At 38.0% G+C, this 22,133-nt stretch overlaps 1 protein-coding gene and 1 long non-coding RNA gene across 2 annotated transcripts; both read right to left on the reverse strand.

The window, feature by feature from the left end:
• Window positions 1-3,073: 3,073 nt before the first annotated feature.
• On the reverse strand, window positions 3,074-5,085 carry LOC105920057 (cell death-inducing p53-target protein 1 homolog). The gene is made up of 3 exons (XM_021312325.2): window positions 4,805-5,085; window positions 4,555-4,702; window positions 3,074-3,310 (listed from the first exon to the last, which is right to left on the reverse strand). The coding sequence occupies exons 1-3, from the start codon at window positions 5,082-5,084 to the stop codon at window positions 3,205-3,207; spliced, it is 534 nt and encodes a 177-aa protein (XP_021168000.2). The 5' UTR covers window position 5,085; the 3' UTR covers window positions 3,074-3,204.
• A 10,765-nt stretch (window positions 5,086-15,850) lies between these two features.
• Window positions 15,851-21,736, reverse strand: LOC118562439. The gene is made up of 4 exons (XR_004930618.1): window positions 20,918-21,736; window positions 20,307-20,348; window positions 18,376-18,456; window positions 15,851-16,527 (listed from the first exon to the last, which is right to left on the reverse strand). It is a non-coding gene; the product is annotated as an uncharacterized LOC118562439 (long non-coding RNA).
• Window positions 21,737-22,133: the final 397 nt, after the last annotated feature.

Here is a 22,133-nt window from a genome sequence, read left to right on the forward strand (position 1 = left end):
TTAACTCAAAAGGAGATAATTCGATAGCTCTTAGAGACCATTCAATTTCTGGACCAAAATAATCACAAACAACTATGATTTCACAAGTTATTATTTATTAAACTAATAATTCCTTGTTACAGCCATTATTCTACTTAATAAAACACTAGGAAACACTACGTACTACTCAATAGGACATGCAAAAGAAATAAATGAAAATAAAGTAAATCAAAATGGATTAAGAGGTAGCAGTGCTTAAAACAATTCACAGTTGGTAGGGAATCTCATTGACATCCACATTAACCATCACAATCAACATGTCAACACTTTGAGGTAACAGCAGAACATGGGCTAAATAGTTCTGAGCTAGCAAAACTGGTATACCGCAACAGACCTGAAGCCAAGATGGAGGACGCTTCTTGCACAACTAGTTGCTAGCAATGTCCATGCATGGTTAGCTTCTAACTCCTTCTAGTACCGGTGGCACCCAGCTTACGGCAGCTAGCTAATGTTATTTCACAACCACCTAGGGCTAACCGCTTCGAGCTACTTGGTCCTTTCCCAAGACGGCGACTGTGACGACATATGACCTACGACCTTGCGTGTGGTGCGTAAGGAGGCGGCCCTGATGACCTATCTAACATACCAGGAATGTTAGATAGGTCCAGGAAATACCGGGAATCTGAACGTAGAGAGAGAGAGAGAGAGAGAGAGAGAGAGAGAGAGAGAGAGAGAGAGAGAGAGAGAGAGAGAGAGAGAGAGAGACCTGGGTTCAGGCGCCGGCGCGACTAGTTTATCATCAACAAAACCAAACACAGCAAACTTTAACTTTAAATTGAATCCTAAAATTTATATGGAGCCAATGGAGTGAAGCTAAGATAGGGGTAAGACGCTCATATTTGCAAGTGCCCCACAAACGAAGTGCCACAGCGTTTTGCACTCTCTGTAGTTGGGTAACTCAGGAGCCACTAACATCCACATAAAGTGCATTACAGTAATCCAGCCGAGTAATGATAAAGTCATGGATTACCGTCTCTGAATGTTCTTTAGAAAGAATGTGCTTTATTTTGGCAGACTGCCTTAAATGTAAAAAGCTTGTCTTTACACATGCTCTAATCTGGCTGTCAAATTTAAGATTGGCCTCCACTTTAACACCAAGGTTTGTGATGGTTGACTTCTTGTACTGGGATAGGTAACCTAGCTCAATGGAGGGAGTCTCAACTCTGCCGCTAAAAACCATGACCTCAGTCTTACTCTCATCGAACTTTAAAGGGGAAGTCCGGTCAACAAGAAAAAATCAGGGGATCATTAGCTATAACTAAAACTAATATGTTTGTGGTTATTTAATGAATTTAGCGTTAATCAAAAAGAAAATAAAAGCATAAATTGTCGTCTGGATCATTGTGTATGGGGGCAGCCATTATTGCCCATATTTGGGCAATAATGGCCGCCTGACATCAGGCGGCCTTTACACAAAATCCCAGTACATTTCAACCAGGACCCTCAGACAGAGGATGGTGCATCCTAAGGAAAAAACAACCAAACCTAAGATGAGCGGAGTGGTGTATTCAATTCAGTGCAGTAAGGAATGTTCTGATCCTTATATTGGAGAAACCAAACATCCTCTCCATAGACGCATGGCTCAACACAGGAGAGCTACCTCCTCAGGACAAGACTCTGCTGTCCACTTACGCCTAAAGGACAAAGGACACTCTTTTGAGGACCAAAATGTTCACATTTTAGACAAAGAAGACAGATGGTTTGAAAGGGGTGTGAAGGAAGCCATCTACGTTAAGAGAGAAAAAAACAACCTTAAACAGAGGAGGGGGGTTTAGATTCCAACTCTCAAAAACTTACAATACAGCTATAGGGTTTATTCTGGCCAATCATCACCTCAATCCTCACCCGGGTGATCAAAACATCGTTCCTGTAATCCAGGCCAATAATGACCCTAACAACTCCCTGTTAAAGAGGAGTGGACCAGTTTCGGTTCAATCTGCAGGCATACAATTACTTTAACGACTCCCCATTACTAAGGGGTGGACCTGTTTCAGTTCAATTTGAATGTTATCTAAGCCATTTCAAGGCCTTTGTTGGGCAGTAGTATAAAGCTTGCAACTCCAAATTACTCCAGACTTTTTGAACTGAGAAAGCTTCCGGGATAGGAAGCGAAACGTCTTCAAACTTCAGAAAAAAGTCCAGTTGTTTTGTTTTTTACTTTTTTACAATATAAAAGGTAAGAAACTTCTGTAAGAAGAACAGTCCCATACATACATACATACATACATACATACATACATACATACATACATACATACATACATGCTCAAAAACACTTATTACAGTGTAAGGGAAAATGAAAAAGTAAAGAAAAAAAACATTTCAGATCTTTAAAAATTATTTTAGCACCTTGTTTTATTGATTTACACATATTGAGAATGATTATGTTTTTGAACAATCATCAAATGTATTTTTATAATAAAAGAAATCTACTTTGGTAAACAAAACCACATCCTGACCCCAATCAAAGAATAAAATATACACATCACATTACATTTTAATTTAAAAATGGTTATACTTGATCTTAATTTTTATGCAATCTCAAAATAATTAAAGAAACAAAAAAGTAAAAAAATACATTTTAGTGAGGACCGGCATTCACTTTAACCATTGATTATTCATGATTGAAGAATGTGTTTTAAAGTAATAATCAAGTAAATGTAAATGTCTATGTGATCTAATTCAGCATAGTTATTAAATATTTTTTGTGTTTCATTTTTGATAAAAAATATACTTTAATCTGAATGTTTCATGAAATTTAAGTTTAAATATCTCTCAATCTTTTTAGCATACTGTTTAATGTTACAAAAATGTTGTTAATATTTCTCAAGGTCAATAATAAAACTCTTTTTAATGTTAACGTATGACAAAAATATTTCAACAAAAGTTGTCAATTATCAGTATTGAAGCCATTTAATATTGAGCAAAGCTTTACTTAAAGATTTAATGTAAAGAAAAATTATTCTGATCGTGTGCTCAATAATTATACTCAAATAAAATATCAAATCCTTTAAAAATGCAACCTCAGTCACAGCACAGCAAAAGTTATGTCACATTTTAATGATTTGTTAAAACACATTGGGGAAACTTACTAAATGTATTTACAGTCCAACTTAATAGAGGTTCAGCAGACATTTCACTCAATGCAGGATTCAACATTATTCTTTAGCAGCGTTTGTAGATGTAAAGAACGTTGTTGCATGTCGGGCAGGAATGCTGCACATCCTTGCAAGGTGGCGCACAGAAGGGGATCAAACAGAAGGGCCAGATTCTGGTGTGGAGAAAAGGATAAAAAGACAGAATGTTAATTTATTCTATGCATTGATGTGTTACTTGTTAAAGCTGGTAAGCTAACTATCTTTGATTTACCATGAGTTGTCTTTCAAGTTGTAAGAAAGAAAGCAAAACTTTAGTCCAAATATTATGATCATGAACTCAAATTAATGGTTGAGTTTTGAGATTTTTAAATCATGCATGATAAATCTTGAGTTAATTCTGTATTAGCCTTTTAATATGGGCTTTAAACTTTTGCTCCTGCACTTGTTTACAATCCTCTACTATTCACTATTTATGTGCAATGGTGTTTAAATGCCTATTCTTTGAAGATCGCCAATTGTGCTAAGAATAGAAAGACAGCAAACTGAAAGACATTTAATTAAAGAACTAAAGGTCTGCTTTTGTTGGCCTTAGGATTCTCTTTTAAAGGTGCCATGACATCACTAAAAAACATTTCATGTAGCTGATATTGCTACATGTGTAAATTCTCTAAAGAATTTCATTTAAAAAAATAATGTTAACTTGTTGTTTTGTCAGGCCAAATGTCCCTCCTCACTAAAAGGGTTGGGTGCAGTAATGATATGCAGCTCTACCTGGTTGACTTCACTCTGATTGGCTACAACCATATTTGGGAAACCGGTCAAAAGCAGCCCCCCACACCACTTTCCCCCTCCATCCACATCTCTGTTCTTGCCGCAAAGCTCCGTCACAAATCCATTGTTATGGTGTTACTGCTACTGGCAGTAACTGGGGAAGTCTGTTTGCTTGATCGTGTGCTTTGATTGCAGAATATGAATAACATGCAAAATACCCTATGTAGAAAATGTAACTTTTTTCTCATCTGACCTCTTTTCAGCAAATGGATAAAGCTGACCAACCCTGAGCAGGTCCTTTGATACAAATTTCTGAAATTCAAATGACCTCATCATTACACAACAGATAAAATTATACCCCCAAAGCCTCAGAAAAATTAAATTTGTTGTCATGACCCCTTTAAGACTACCGTCAATATTTGATGTATCACTAGATATACGATACTCAAATTCTCAAAAAATTGTATTAGTAGAATATCATTGTTGTCCACCTTGTATCCAAGTTTATGTTAAGGTTTACATGTCAATCTTATAATTGTATAGTGGCAACCCAATCATTCATTCCCTTATACTGTCAGTAACGCATATCACAATTTAGGCCAACCGCCCGGCAGCATGAGTATTTTATGTTATTATTTTCACTTACCCAAAAATAAAAAGCCCTCCAAAAGTTAACCAGGTGCACAAGCCCACTTTGGATTCGGTTGACGTCACAACCGTGGTCTGGCAATATCGACATTGTATTCTTCCCGGAGCATCAGTGGGCCTCACATGTGGAGCCACCTGTTGGGTCACTGTCAATCGCACTTTGTTAAAGAGACAGCACTAGCTCTGGAGATTTAGTCTCCATTTTAAACTTAAAACTCATTTTCAGTGAGTTTTCTGTGATTTCTTACCAGGCTGGGGATTTTGCTGAGCAACAGGCTGGATATATTGCTGAGCAACAGGTTGCTGATACTGCTGAGCAACAGGCTGGATATATTGCTGAGCAACAGGTTGCTGGTACTGTTGAGCAACAGGCTGGAGATATTGCTGAGCAACAGGTTGCTGGTACTGTTGGGCAACAGGCTGGAGTTCAGGCTTATTGAGGACTACATTGTGGACCAAAGGGGGACCAGGATATGGTGGCGCTGGGATATCTGAAGTAAATGGAGGAGGTGCATCGCCTTTTCCCATTTTATCTGTCAAAGAATCAAGAATCTTTATTTTCATTATGTGACCATGACAACAAATCTAAATGTTTAACATGGTTTTAAAGCTATAGTTGGTAATCATATTACCGAGCTGCGTCTTGGTGTATAAATGTGTGCGCGTTAGTGAGAGCGACTGGGTGAATGTGGCTATAGTGTACAGCGCTTTGGGTGGTCAGCATGACTGGAAAAGCGCTATATAAGTTCAGTCCATTTACCATTTACCATTCAAAAACACTTTTTGTTATACTGGGTAATATTGTCCTTCAATCCTGAAAGTAGTTAATACATTATGTATTCAGAAAAAGGAGGTTAAATTGATCTCTGTGGGGGCTGCAGGCCTGTAAAAACCCATCACTGCTCTTCGCACCAAAGAGCAGGGATCTGTCACAGTTTTGGTCCTGCTCTCACCCCTCTCTCTCAGAATAACTATGCTGGAGTGTTGAGCAAGGTTTGCCTGAAAGAAAACACCCGTTTTATACCCTAAGTATACTGGAATTGGACTGCCCACTGTGACTGAGCTGAAACTTTTGCTAATATATGAATGGAGTAATGAGTCATTTTCATTGCAAAATGGTAAATGCAAGGAATGGAGTTGGTTATGGAAAATACAAAAAAGTGCAGTCTAAGATTGTACACCTTGTTAAACTTGTTCACCTAATTCTTGGACCAGAGTTCCCCTCCTCTTCATACACTGCAATCTATACAGATTGCTACTGATGCTTCTTCCACACAACTGATCCCATGGAACTACAACCTGTTGTTATTTTAAATGATATATAAAATGACTGACACACACTTTCCAGCATTATTTTGTAAGAAATGTGTATCATCTTTTACTATTGCTACAAATGTATAATTTTTGATACAAATATTTCAGAGATCTCTATCTCTTCCACAAAGTCAGAATTTTTCTAAACATACAATTTACATCATACAAATGAATACATCAGGAAAATGTATATTTTGGTCTAACGTATCAACCACGATACAAAGAAAAGTTGAAAGCCTGATGTTTTATTTTGTGTTCTTTAAACGATTTTCTTTTTTTTAATGTGAATATTCTTCACAATAGCCTGTATCAGGAAAGACATACAAAAGTGCAAATGAAGGTGAATTTGAATATTATTAGGATGTTCATTTACTTCTGTAACTCAGTTCACTCTGGGAAACTATTATACACAGACTGATGCTTTCAAGCCTTTATTTCTGTTAAGTATGAATATTTTTCTGCTCACCAAAGGACCTGTTCAGGGGGCAAAAATGGTTTACAACCTACACCAGAGCATAACAAAATTCATACAACAAATGAAGATTTTTAAGAACAGTATGTTTAATACCTGCTGAAAGATTGTTTTCTTTTTTGAAAAAAGAAGTCGCACCGGATTGCATATTCATATTTACTTAGATTAACCCTTTATATTGTAATAAATATTGGAATTACAGCAATCTGGGATTAATTAAGAAACACACAATTTTTGATGAATTAGCGAAGCAAGAATATTTATCTTAACCTTTCTAATAAACTGTACGTGTTAGATTTTCTTACCTGGTGAAGAATTTACTGAATGCCTTGAACAACCAGTACAATCAGGGCGTTTTACTAATCTGACACTGGGTAACATATTTTGTTGCATCTTTTTAGAGAAAAGGTGGAGCAACACAGCAGGCAAGGGGAAATTTGTGTGGGTGTAGCTTCTTTAGCAGAGTTCAGTCTGCTGGAAACATGTTGCCCATGGTAGATTAGTAAAAGCTAGACTCTTACTAATTAAACTAATTAATTTAATTAAAAAAATTAAAAGATACTTTTAGTATCTTTTAATTTTTCTAAGTCTTACTTTTCTTGCCCAAGACTCTCGTAGTCTTGAAGAAAAGTCTCTCTTCAGTGAAGAATTATCTTTGACAAGAGATGAAACGTTTTAACAAAGAACCCATACAGAGGACCTATCCAATTTCTGGTGTTTTTTTGTACCTGGATTTTTGAGATGCATATTTATAAATTTATTTTTACTTTTTTATTGACAATCAATAATAATTAAATTGATTAATTAATGACTAAAAGTAAACATAAGGTAAGATAAGGTAAGTTTATTTATATAGCACTTTTCATTAACAAGACATTCAAAGTGCTGTACATGAACCAAAAATAATGAAATAAAACAACTGTATCTACTGCAACGGTATATAAGACACAGCATTATGTTTTTTTTTCTACAAATCTCTTATCCCTCCTCAGCTCTAACCCTCCCCTGACAGTCAACTTACGTAGGTTATAAAATGTAGCTCTTTGAGTTGACCACACTTGGAGAAGTCATTTTATAACTGGTCATATATATGAACTTCCCAAAATACACAAACAAGAGGTACTACTTAGACCCATTGTCAGCAGTATTACCTCTGTCACATGCAACATTGTAAAAGGATTTTGGCTTCGCTGGTTGGATATGCTCCACACCAAATATAAAATTCAACAGACTTCATTTCCAAAAGCCAAAACCTGAGACTTGACCTGAGACAGTTGAAACCATTGTTTCCTTTGATGTCCCCTTTAACCTGCCTTCCTACATGAGAGAGAGTGAACACTGTCAGGACTCAGCTGAGACATGATGAATCACTAAAAGATAGGACCAATGCAATTATGCATGTTTTTAAGTTATTTAATATGCATTAAATAACTCTTGGTCTGTTAGGTATTGTCTGGTGAATGTCAGCCAACCAGCTGATATCAGGAACAATAGCTGAAACGGTGATTCAAGCACTGGCATTCTTTTAACAGCAAACTCACACACATGGAATACATGAGGGACAACTTCTTTTCAAGTATAAGAATTTATTAACAGAAACAAATGAATATCCAGGTGTTGTGCAATTACACAATCACACTGTGGACAGTCTGACCACCCCATGGAGTCTGTGGAAGTACTTTCTGTAAACTCAAATTGTAGAGGTTCTGTTCTAAATTTTGGCAAGACTGGCTCTGTTGTAGGTGCTGCGTTAGAAACTGCAGAGCTGTTCTGTGATTCTAGCTCTGGCAAAGAGTCCACTTGCTGGGGTTGATCATGTGAGGATTTCACTTGAAGGGTGGGGGAATCACTTCTCTGGTAAAACAGTGAGCTTCGAGTTCCTCTGTCTCAGCTTCAGCTTCCTCCATCTTCACCTCGGCCTTTGAGAGCTCAAGTTTGGCAGCACTCACTCTGTCTAAAACCAGCTGATGCTCAACCTGCAACTGAAAATACTGTTTAGCTTTCAGTTGGGATTTTCGCTGATGCAACAGAGTGATCTGGCAAAGAACATCTGTAATCAGATTTCGATAAAATTCATTAGTTGCTTAATCTTTTCATCGCATGTAGCAAGGTTGAAACTATTTAAATTATTCCACTCATCTGCAGATAAACTGATGAGGTTGGCAACTACAACCTTCTGCCTCTCTATGTTTGCAAAATCAACCACAGGTATAGCTTCAGATTAGAGACGCTCTGGCTCCATGTTGCTAACACAAAACAAATACAAGTTATGACAAAACTTTCAAAATAACCTAAGATCCAGTCAGTGCATGCCTAGCTATGCATTTATGTTTAAACATACTTATTTGTGTGTGTGTGTGTGTGTGTGTGTAGAAACAGGTGCGCAAGTTGACCGTTCAACATGCGGCTTATGACAACACTATTCTTTCAGTGTTACGATGCTAAACCTTTAGGAATTATGAGCTCTGTAGCGCCTGCTTTGACCTTTCTTTAGGATTTAATAGCATTTGCACAAGGCTTAACCTTTTAAGAAATTACAAGGTTTTTAAGCTTAAGCTTCTCACCTTTCTTTTAATGGAAATTAACATTTTTAGGTTTATGAGTACCCCCCCCGACCACCCACCCCACCCCGCCCTCTCCACATGAACAGGGTGGCACCTCAGATTAACTAGGAGTTAAATCTGGAAAAAAAATCTGTTCTACACAACACAAAATAAGATCTTAAAATGTTTTATTTGACAAATATGCAGAGGATTTGAGGTTAGATATTGGAGCATCTAACTCCTCTGGACTGGAAGTTAATTTTGAAAGCGCATAACTTTGGACTTTTCATTTAAGAATTGTGGTTATGCAAACATGAGAACACGTCACAGCATCTGGATTTAGTGGATTATCACTACCTGGGAACATTTTTAGTTAACTTTTATTTTTTCTAAAAGTCTAAAAATGTCACAGGTGATATTCTCATATGTGTGCAGTACACAAGCTGTGTTTACAATCGCCCACCCAGAGACACCATGAACGTTGTGTAATTACACACTGTTTTAAAGTTATTTAATGTTTAGTAAATAACTCTCTGCCAGTTAGGTATTGTCCGGTGAATATCAGCTCTAGAGCTGATATCAGGACAATAGTTGAAAGGGATGAATTTGAGCACTGGCGGTCTTTTAACAGCAAACTCTGCACACACACATAGAATAAGGAGTGACAAGTTCTCTTCAAGTTCAAGAATTTATTAACAGAAATAAAATGAACATCCAGAGAACATCACTATATAACGCTGTTTATCTGAATTTTTAACTATATTCCAATAAACAAATCTTCTATACGAGGCTAGTGAAACTTAACTAAAACTACTAAGCAAAGTTAAGATAAAAAGAAGCTAAGGAACTATGTACATACAAAAGAAACAAAAGACAAAACAAAGTGGTTGATCATCAGCATCATCAGAATAATTCAGTGAATCCTGGTTCACTGCAAATCTGAGTTAAAGAACCAAAGTTCATCTTAAAGAATGTGAATTGACGTTAAATTAGCTTCACTAATTCATAACAACATTTGGTATGTGTTTCGACCCATGCTAATCCTGAGTTAAACAAAACATTATTTGATAAAATAACATTTTAAAGAAAGATTTTCTCAGTAAAATCAATAACTTTAGGGACGCTTGATTGTATTAATGCAATTATACCTCCGGGAGGCTAAGGGGCGCTGTAGCGATCGGTCGCTAAAATCGGCTAAACAACACGCCTTTACATCGATATATTCCATATTAAGGCGGCAATAACCCTCCTAGCACCATCGAACGATAGTGGAGCGAAGCGAAACACACCTTGTGTTTGAAACAAATCGTAGTCACATCTGGGAAGCTGGAAGTTACTGGAAGCTAATAGCATTTAGGCTAGCGGACATTCAGCTCTAATTTTAAAAAGCTTCGGCTTTATCTTCATCGTGATGAGTGGACCGGGTAACACAAACATCAATATCCCATCCGTGTATAAAACCCTTGTGGAGATAACGATTGTTCTAACCATAAAAACACACTCGAATTACATCGGCAATAGCATGGTCTCAAAATGCTAACGCCAGCTATGTCGGTCAGCTCCATGTGTTTTAAAACACCATGTAAATGCATTACGTAAACCTTCTAAATAAACCATTTAACTTTCCCTGTTTGTTTCTCTGCCAAACCTGTTGGTGCCTCGTGTGAGTTCGGTTCACTTTGGGCATCCAAGGAAAAGAAGTGGTCCAGGAAAACGTTGGTTATTTCAGCAGTGGGCTAACAGCCCCGGGGCTTGCAGAAATGTGGTCGGTGTAGGCCGGTCAGAGGTCCGGCATGCAGTCTCTGAGCTCCCAGCTTGTCTGGTGAGGGAAGGCGACCGATCTGCGCCGTCTCGCGTCAGCTTTCCTGCAACAGCTGACAAAAATAAACAAAGCTCTGTGCCTCGACCTAGTTCTGGATTTTCCTCTGGCGCTTCATTGGACGTCTGATCTCCTGGCTCTGACCTCGGACCTTGTGATCGACTTCGGCATCTGGCTCATCCTGCCTATGATCACCTCCACAGCTCAGATCCTCTGCCTGTTTTCTGACCACCGGCCTCTGCTGGAGTTCCTCACGAAAACTTCCGCAGCAGCAGCAGCTGCACACACCCGACAGCCAGCCGGCTGGGTTCTCTGCTTGTGACTCTCCCCGGACTGTGCGCAGAGAAGAGGTCCTTCCCGAAGCGCTGACGCAGATATTAAAAAACTGTTTGTCTGAATCGAAAACTGGATCCGTAAAATCCTTTCATTAGAGAATAATCTGGCCGTAAACATGGATCCATCTCCAGACAGTCAGTGGCGTGCTGGAGTAGAGCAGTCTATTTCACAACTTGAAAGTGGAGTTCGGGAGATATTGTCCCACTTACGTGAGCAAGCAGCACCCGCTCCGGAACTTCTGCCTATGTCAGCTCCTGAAACTGCGTCATGTGCCGCTGCCTCGGCCAATCAGGAGCTGTGCTTATCACCGCCCGAGTTTACGGTCTGCTCAGCCTCTGTAGGTTCCGGGTAATGAGGTGTAGGAGGTTTACCCAGACTTTTCAAAGGTCCCGTCTGATTATCATGATCTTAAGGAGGTATTTAACAAGTGTAGGGCCACAGCTCTACCTCCACACCGCCTTTTTGACTGTGGTATTGATTTACTGCCTGGTTCTACACCCACTAAGGGTAGATTGTATTCATTATTTGTTACCAAATCTCAGGCAATGCAGAGGTACATTTCTGATTCCCTACGGGCAGGTATTATCCATCCCTCTTCATCTTCTGGGGGGGGGGGGGGGGGGGGGTTTTGTGGGTAAGAAGGACGGTTCTCACAGGCCCTGTATAGATTACTGAGGTCTGCCTGAGATTATGGTAAAGAATCGCTATCCTATTCCTTTGATAAACTCTGCTTTCCTAATTTGAGGGGCTAAAATATTCACTAAGTTGGATCTACGTAATGCTTACCATCTAGTACGGATCAGAGAGGGAGATGAGTGGAAGACAGCCTTCACCACCCCCACTGGTCACTATGAGTATTTAGTTATGCCTTTGGTCTCACTATCGCCCCTGATGTTTTCAAACATTTAGTTAATGAAGTGCTGGGATATTAGGTTGGTCACTGGGTGTTTGTCTACCTTGACGATATTATCATCTACTCTAAGGATTTGGAGGCTCACAGGAAACATGTCAGATCCGTTCTGCTTCGGTTGTTACAGAAAGAACTTTTCGTTTAAGCAGAGAAATGTGAGTTTCACGTTTCTACGATGTTGTTCCAGGGGTTTGTGATTTCACCTGATCATATTGTTAAGGACCCAGCCAAGGTTAGTGCAGTTACTGAGTGGTCCACTCCTAAGGATCCTCAGCAGCTTCAGAGATTCCTAGGATTTGCTCATTTCTATCGGAGGTTTATAAGGAACTATAGTACGGTAGCTGCCCCTCTACATGTCCTCACATCCTCTAAGATTAGATTTGCTTGGAATGAGCAGGCCTTCTCAAGCTTAAGGACTTATTCACATCAGCTGCGGTTTTGATTTCCCCCGACTACTAGACAATTCATTGTCGAGGTGGATGCCTCTAGCACAGGGGTCGGAGCCATTTTCAGTCATGAGTCATTGGATGGCAGAGTCCATCCGTACACTTTGTTTTCGAGAAGTCTGTCCAGTGCAGAGAAGAATTACCATGTGGGGGACCGTGAACTGCTTGCTGTCAAGTTAGCCTTGGAGGAGTGGAGGCATTGGCTGAATAAGAACTTGGAATATTTCAAGTCCGCTAAGAGATTGAATTCCAGACAGGCGAGATGGGCACTTTTCTTCAGGCGATTCAACTTCTCACTCTCTACAGACCCGGGACCAAGAATGTTAAGCCCAACATTCTCTCCAGGATGTATGAGGCAGACAAGGAGAGTACCAGTGGTGCAGAGGAGTTTGTGCTCCCGGACTCTGTAAGGTGCGCGATCACAATGATCGATTTGGAAAGGGAGGTCAGTGGGGCTCTCAGAAGAGACCTGCCTCAAGAACCGCCTGTACGTTCCTGACCACCTCATTAGCAAGGTTTTAGAGTTCTGCCATGCTTCCGGCATGTTTTGTCATCCTGGGATAACACTTGGGTCAAAATCCAAACCATAAAAATTGAGACATTGACTAACTACATCAACTCAGTGGACAGCAACATCAGGTTTACCAGAGAGAATGCCAACAACAACATTTTGCCCTCACTGACTCCCTGTCAAGTTCAGAATCCAGTTGAAAATTCTCCTGTCATTCACAATCTTGCCCCTCCCTATCTTTCTGATCTACTTCAAATTTCAACTCCCTCTCAGATATTCCTCTACCACTCACCTCTATGTTCCTTTTGCTCACTTTAGCAGAGCTGGGCACATTGAGGAAGAAGGGAGTTTTAACACGGAAGTTTACTGGAAACATGCACACACAGATCAAGATGTTAATTTTGAGTACTTTCGGCCACTGGAACACAAACTTTCTGTTATCATATCTCTGAGTTATCGGATGGAAACATTGCCTCTTTTACAGAGGCGAAACAAAAACAACACAAGCACGTCAGGAAATAACTTCAAGCATGTTGTTATCTAAACTGAGTGTTTTTCAGGTCAGCTTACAAAATTAACATATAAAACAACACTGGGTCTAACACAGAGGAGAACACAGACAGAAGCAAAAGCACTAGCATTCCATATATGTGTAGTTTTTCTGAGAAACTCTGGAGAATTATCTCAAATTACAGCATACAGGCAAATTTAAAATCTAATAACACCATCAGACAAAATCTGGTTCATCCCGAAGACAGAAAACGCAAACCACAGCTTAGCGCCGTTGTGTATCTGATGCAGCAAGGACTCCTCAGACTCCTACATTGCAGAAACCAAACAACAGTACAGATTTCTGACAGACTGAAATCAATCAAATTTATTAACTCATAGCGGTCTGGATTTGGAGCCACACTCATGAAAGGGGAAAAACACACTACAGGCAGATCCAACTTTGATGTAATGTCCTTAAAACAAGTCAAAATAAGGCTCAGTAGTGTGTGTGTCCTCCACATGCCTGTATGACCTCCCTACAATGCCTGGGAATGCTACTTATGAGGTGGGGGATGGTCTCCTGAGGGATCTCCTCCCAGACCTGGACTAACGTTTTCATCAACTCCTGGACAGTCTATGGTGCAATGTGGCGTTGGTGGATGGAACCAGACATGATGTTCCAGATGTGCTTAATTGGATTCAGGTCTGGTGAACAGGTCCATACAATCAATTCCTTCGTCTTGCAGGAACTGCTGACACACTCCAGTCACCTGAGGTCCAGTATACCAATGTATATAATGGACCTCATGTGGCTGGAGTGGAGGACTTAATGTGGCCTCATATAGCATTATACCAATGAAATTGGTGCTTGCGGGTTTAACTGGTTCTCCAAATATGGTTGTAGCCAATCAATGTGAAGATAGCAAGGTAAAGCTGCATATCATTACCACAATCAACCCTTTTATGAGAGATGACATGAGATGACATTTTTTAAATTATATTTTTTGGAGAATTTCCATATGCAGCAATAGCTGCATGAAATGGTTTATACAGTGATGTTATGGCACCTTTGACTAGCACTTTCTACTAAGATTAAGCTTGGGTTACTATGATCATTATTATTATAAACCAGACTTAAACTGACAGTTGGCTGATTTTCTGTTTTAGCTTAATTTCTAAACATACTGTTGAATTAATGGAGCAAAGGGACATGTTTCCGTTTTTGGTGCCACCTTTATACATTTGCTCTAAGTCCCAATTTGATCTTCAGCTAAGGGAGGTTGCTGGGGGTTGCTTTTGGACATGCCACAAAATATAAGCGTCACAAGCTGGTGATGCCATATATACCACACACACTACACACAGAGGCTAACCGTGCAAGTCAAATAATGCAGCACTGACACAATAATAAAGCAGGTCATTCTCATGCTGTGTTATACTATCAGTACTGATAAAGATTCACTCAGGCTGGCTTGCCGAATGCTTGAATTGGCTCCACCAGAAGGGTAGTCAGACATATTTGCTGACTGATACATCAAATATTGTTTAAGCTTTTGCAGGCACTCATTTACTGTGGATTAAGCATCAGGATTTAGAATTGATAGTAATGTCATGGCAAAACCAACTTACCCGATCCTGATGCACTGGAAAAATCGATTTTACATCATTCATCTCAATTTACCCCACCGTGGAAAATAAGGGGACATTATAAATAACGTGCATACTCTATAGTTGTGCCAGAAGTTGATGTTTCATAAGATACACTTAATTTCTTCACATTTAAACTCAAGTAGAAGCCATTTTTCACAAACTTGGCAAGATGTAACAGCAACTGTAGGCTATGACTAGATTATACAAGATACCTTACAGTCTTATAGAGCCACAAACCCAAGTTAGTAAGCAGGCTAAGTATAATTTAAATGGAAAGTAATGAAGGGTCCTTGAGCTATTCAAAGAAGTTTTGTGTTGGTGCGGCGGAAATGAGCTGCTGAGTTCTCGCGAGAGCTGTGTGTAAGTAAAAATGGCGGTATACATGTAGTTTGAATTAGATTCACCCAGGTAAGAACAAGCCAATAATAGAAAATTAAACAAAGTAAGGTCTAAACATTAACAATTGTCTCATATTTCATGAGAAAACAAACTGGACGAGGAGACCTTGACCAGTCTTGAGAGCTACCTCCGGGCCAGCTGACAGCTTTGCTAGGGCCCGGGACAACACAGTGTTTTTGGACCCCCCTCTACACCTGCCGCTACCACACACACACACACACACACACACACACACACACACACACACACACACACACATACATGTCTTTAATACATTGTGTGGACTCCGTCCTCATAGTTCATTGTGTGGACCACTACTTCCACTGCATATAGAACAGTGCAAAACACATTGCCACCACTAGAAAAAAATGTAGATTCAGAATGTGACCTTAGATAACCAAAAGCTCAAAATAAAATAAATCTTTTTCTTGTGGACTTGTGTGGACCAGTTGTTGTTGCCAGGTAGATTTGGGTGTGTTTTTTCTCACCAACAGCCAAGCTTTCTTTCATCAAAAAAGCCATTCTAAGCTTCTAATAATTAATTATTTTTTTCCTTAACCCCCGGCATCATATCTTCTCACATATACTGTCCTTTATAGATATAGTAGTGCCAATTTAACTACATTATACAGGCTTTGTGAACTAAGATAAACATTTTAAATACTAAAGAACACAATGTGGAGACCGAATGCAAACTATTTTATTTGTTTATGGAACAAAAATACATATTTGTGCTGCTGTCCAAACACTAGGCAAAGGACCATTGCCAAATATGCACTGCTTACAACTTTTTTTGTAGTTTTAACCAAACAATGTAAGATTGACCATATCTAATGTAGAATGTTTTTTCGGCTTTTGAACAGTAATAGTATTGTAAACTTGTTTTTTATGTCTTTCCAAGTTTGGCTTGTCAGTGCAGGCTCAACTTTAAGTGCTTCAAGACATGGTTCTTTACCAGGAACTCTCTAAGGTTACATATTGGCAAAGCTGTTGCCATACTGATGCCTTTTCGGCCTTACTCCAAAGCCGTCGATGAGATGTAGGTTCAATAGCTGGTCTATTCACATCCTGATCTTTGCCTGCAACACAAATAAAGAATATACTTCAAACCATTTTAGCATTTTTTGCATTGTAGGTAATATTTACATTACATCAATGTATTAACAAAGGTTTGTCATCTAAATTCTTAACCATTATACCAAACCTCAATCTCGACACAATGATTTTATCAGTTTAAACATTAAGGTAGCAATAGATTAATTTACAGCCAAAATGACCAGTTTACCATACATTGGTGTGAAAACGTGGTTGCATTCTACCTGATCTCTTATTTGTTTGCATGTTTGTCATACATTAAATTACATTTTTAGTTAAATTACATTTCAGTGTACCTAACATGGCAAGTCAATACAACCAATCAACGACAATAGTCAAACTGACCAATAATATCTCACATAAACTCCTTCCACACAACAAGAACCTCCCACTTGGGCATACCAGAGACCCCAACTCTCTAGAAAAGGTTCATATGCAAGTTTAATTGCATATGAACCGCAGCAGTCTGCCGAGCTGAGTGGAGCCATGTACTGCTGGAACCATGAATGGAAAATGGGTAATAGGTTGTTCTAAACTTGGGTTTCTGGGGGCAAAATGCCCAGTTCTTCTCACTCTGCTGTCTTTAAGCACATAACAAAATTTTTAGTGCATAGAGAGACAAAAACTGGGCCCTTGAGCATCATTATATTTTTATGTCCAACTGCTTGTGATATATCAAATTCATGAAATTTCTATTATAAGTTTTTTTAAAGGACCAGTCCAGTCAACAAGGGAAAATCAGTGAATCATTAACTATACCTTAAACTAATACGCCCGTGGTGATTAAATGAATTTAGCATTAATCAATAAGAAAATAAAAGCATAAATTGTCTCTTGATCACTGTGTAGGGGGGGCGGCCATTATTGCCCATATTTGGGGAAAAATGTCCACCTGACATCACATCCTGTGATGTCTCTGTGCGGTGAGGCACTGCGCTTTACAAGCTAATTCAATAGTAACTGTTGTACTAGGGCTGAACGATATAGAAAAAAAGTTTATCGATAAAAAATGCATATTGATCGATATCGATAATTATTGAAAATATTTAATATCATATTTTATGTGCAGCTCTGCCTGGATATTTTATGATATTGCTAAATTATTTCATTTTAATAAAGAACACAGACACAGAATTTCAATTAAATCTTTTTTAACCAACTTTAACCATAACAGATATTTTTTAAGAAAAATAACTTAAGAGACCTGAGTTATGTTATTAAATACTGACAAAGAATAAACTAAAGTGACCAGTAAAATTACCAAAATAAATACACCAATACCATTTTATCACAAAGAAGGGAGCTCAGTTTAGCTGCTATACCTGCTTTGTTTTGGAAGAAGCTCCATAAGATTTCTCCGAAGATGACGCGGAGCGGGGCGGGGCTAAAACAGCTCGCGCTGCTGCGGGTGTGAGCAGTTTACGTAATGAAACAAGTTGGTTGCGTTACCAGACTTTGTTTTTACCGGTTCCTTGCAAGTTTTACAAATCACTGTGGATTATTTCTGTCAGACTGGTGAACTAGTAAAACCCCGTTTTGGGACAATTTCCTGTGCCGCTACTTGGAAAAAAAAGCATTTGATATTTTGCCACTGGACTGTCAGTATATCAGAAGGAACATATCTCTGAAGTCTCACTGATATCACAAAAAAAATAAATTAGAACACCAGCTAAAGGCTGATGACTCCAATTCAGTTCTCATATGACTGGACTTATTTAAAAAAACTCATTTCGGTTTTATACTTTAATATTACAAAAAGGGAAATCAAATTAAAAAAATGCATTAAGGATTATCAAAACAAAGAATCCAATAGTTTAAATAAAAAAGCTTACCAGTTTTTCCTGCCTGCTTAGACTGCTTTGATGGTTCTCCTTGGTTCTCACTTGGAGATCTTAGGGTCACTGCATCAAGTTCTAGAACAAAAGAACATGCCTGTCACCTTAACACCCCTATGTTTAAAAGACATTAAAGAAATAAACCTGTGTAGCAAAAGTGTTCTGTAGGAATTTACAAAACTTTGAAATTGTGTGAAATGAGAGAGGAGCATTAGTTAGAACTTGTATATGTCCATAATATAAAAGTTCTAACTAATGCTCCTTTCTCATTTCACACGCCCCACTTTTAAAGACCTGTTGCAACAGTGTCCAGAGATTAAAGCAGTATTCAAACATAACTACGCTTTACACACTCACAAGATGACCACTGCCTTGCCAGAAGAGACTGAGGGTAACGGGATGTCATCACAGAAGAGTGAAAAAGGATTCCAGTGGAAACATGTGAAGCTCTAATGAAATCCATGCAAAGGCATTGGTAGAAAAATAATAGTCACACTAAATATTGACACTTTGGGAACAGTTTGGACATTTTCACTTAAGGGTGTGCTCAGAGATGGTTGCCAGCATTTTAGACAATAATGGCTGTGTTCAGAGGTATCATAAGGGGTAGGTGAGAGTATGTCAAAAATGCAAAATGTTGCAAGCTGTGACAAACAGCACAGAGATAAGAGTTAAGCAAGAATAAAATTTTGTTTGGCAGCACTAATGTAAAGTTCTATGTTCTATAGTTCATATACTCTTTAGTGCGGTTTACCATAAGGAGGCCATCTTTGGTCCCTTGTTATTTTTAATATATGTTAAAGACCTCCCTAATGTTTCAGATAAACTTTCTAAAATCTTATTTGCAGACGATACAAGTGTGTATTACTCCCATAAAAATCCTGAAATTTTAATAAAGGTAGTTAATGAAGAACTTGACAAGTTATCCTATTGGTTCAAGTCCAACAAATTGTCACTTAACATAAAAAAATAAGTTATATATTTTTTGGTTATAAGTTTGATACGTTTAAACCTCCAATTGAAAATTCAAATTGATAATATTTCTATTAATGTTAGATCTGCTCGTTTCCTTGGTGTTATTCTAGATGATTCTTTATCCTGGAAACCCCACATTAGTGCCATAAGTACAAAACTAGCCAAAGTGGTTGGTATACTAGGAAAAATCTGTCACCTGATTAACAAAAAAGTTGCAATTATGTTATATTATTCAATGTTATATCCATATATCAATTACTGTAATGTTGGTTGGGCTAGTACCCACCCAACTAAACTGGAATCTGTTTTTCGACTTCAGAAGCGAGCTTTAAGGCTAATATTTTGTGTAAATCGTAGACACCCCTCACAACCACTGTTTGCTCAGGCAAGTATTCTTAGTGTTTATCAAGTGAATCAACTTCAAATAGCTTTATTCGTTTATAGGTCTATAAAAAAGTTACTTCCTCAGCACTTTTGTAATATTTTTACTTTTAATAATGAATTTCACCAGTATCCAACTCGTAGTAGTTGTCTTATCAGGCCTCCTTACTCTTGTACAACTCAAACACAGTTATTATACAGAGGATCAATGATATGGAACAGTCTTCCCACATCACTGACAGATCTTTCTAAAGAAGAATTTAAACGGAGAGGAAAGTTGCTGCTACTTAGTTGTCTAAATTTTCCATATAGATTTGTGGTCTAAATTAAATGTTTAACTGTTTTATATATTGAAATGTTGTTGTTTGTTGTTGTTGTTTTTTCTCTTTTTCTTCTTGAAATATATTTGTTAGTATGGAGACTGCCACTCATTAAGCCCCTTGAGGGTTTTTTGGCAGTTGTCCATCACATTTTCTTCTCTTTTAGTGAAACAGGATTCTGTTTTTTATATTTTGTTGTGAAAATAAAATAAATAAATAATAATAATAACAATATAGAAAAAGTAAACATACCCTTTCCTTCCCTCATCCTTCCTTTGTTTTGCTGATCATTATCTGCAGAGAAAACCATTGCATAAATATAAAAACAGAAATAAACTCTTTCATATAAATATCATATTTATATCATATCATATATTTTTAATATAAATAAAACACATTTTTGCAGCAGCTTTCAAAAGCCAAAATGTACAAAGTCTATGGTTGAGTAAATGTTGATTATGTTTAACAAAACATGCAAAGCACTTAAGGTTATTCACAGCAGGTATTAAAAAATACATTTACACCCTTAAAACCAATATATTATATACAAGTTTGTAGCACTTCAAGCTGCCAAAGCTGTAAATGAAGCCTCAACTCCCGGTGCACTCAGCACAGTTAGCATCTGATTAGCCTAACTCAGAAAGCAAGTGGAGCTCTACACAAACTCAACATAGCACACCACTACAGTATTTTAAGCTTTTCTACTGCATTGTTTTTATTGCAGAGTAGTAATTAGAACAACAGACACTGCAGGGCTGTGGGTGTAAAAATCACATCATATGAACTGCTTTACAAAGCAACCCTCCCTGTCTTATTAGCAGAAAGCAACAACAGGTTTGATATGCAAATAAAAAAAATCATACCTTCTATGATGTTTCCCAAGATTTCGGAAAAAATGCTGTTATCTCCGATTACAAGACTTGTTTCTTGACCTGGCTCCTGTTTCTGCTCCTGCTGCAAGTGACTTTTGATACATTTCTTGAGATGCGTTTAAGACCTGTACGAATGTTTAGTTCTATTGGCAAATGTGCTTGTTGGAAGAAAATTTATAAAAAAAAAAACAACAACTAGTTTTACTAACATATTATCTTGTTGAACTAGAATTTTAGACATGTTTTTTTACATGATGCAGAATCATTTGAAGACATTGCATAGATCCATTTTGTATTAGTTTAACAGATTCCCATTTCCCATGAATTCAACTAGGCTTGTTGAAAGGTCAGCAGTGCAGGTGTTCAACTGAAGGCTCCCCTCCCCCTCCCTTACACTTTTCTGTGGTCTGCTAAAATCTAAATCGAAATGGAAGACATTATAAGTCACAGTAACTTGATTTTAAAGATGTAATAACTACACATAGTTTATTTCTTTGGGTATGTAACTTTTAGGAGTGACTTGTTAAATAATATTGTGTGTAAACATTGATATAAATGCATGCACATCATATTACATGTGTAAGATTACTTAATTGAAATAAACTACAGATGCAAAAAATTGGTTGTAAAAAAAAAAGAAGAAAAACATCTGATAATCTTAATCCAAAGAGAGTTTGTTTTAGCTCATCTCTTGGACCTCAGCCTCCGCTACATTTCAGTGTGATTTCCCCCACTACACAAAAATAATTAAGTCCATTCAGAACTAAGACATTTTAAACTTTGTATTTTATTTCTGCCTGTTCTTAAAATAAATGTTTTACCTGGTTTTAGGCATCTACTAGGTAATAATATATTCCTAACATTGCTGCACAACATTATTGTACTTTAAGTGAGCAATGGATATACATATTAGGTTTATTAGGGGAACTACTCCTCAAGAACAGCTAATAGGCTCCAAAGATAATCAACCCAGACTCAAATCCATCCTACAGCCCGCAAAATCATCCATCTTCAAAGCTGCTGTGCTTCATTAAGATTCAAGAAATGGTACTGTGTTTAACCTTGCTGCTTGGGCTATGAAAGTCCGATTGGGGCATACTTGGTGTTGTTGCGAAGGGCCTGATCAGACAGTTAAAATGAAACCACCAGTATCTCCTTAACCAGTTGCTTAGTGCCAAAACCTAACCCTAAATGGCCGATTCAGGCT

The sequence above is a fragment of the Fundulus heteroclitus genome, unplaced genomic scaffold (genome assembly GCF_011125445.2).
Source record: "Fundulus heteroclitus isolate FHET01 unplaced genomic scaffold, MU-UCD_Fhet_4.1 scaffold_92, whole genome shotgun sequence".
Taxonomy (NCBI): Eukaryota; Metazoa; Chordata; class Actinopteri; order Cyprinodontiformes; family Fundulidae; genus Fundulus; species Fundulus heteroclitus.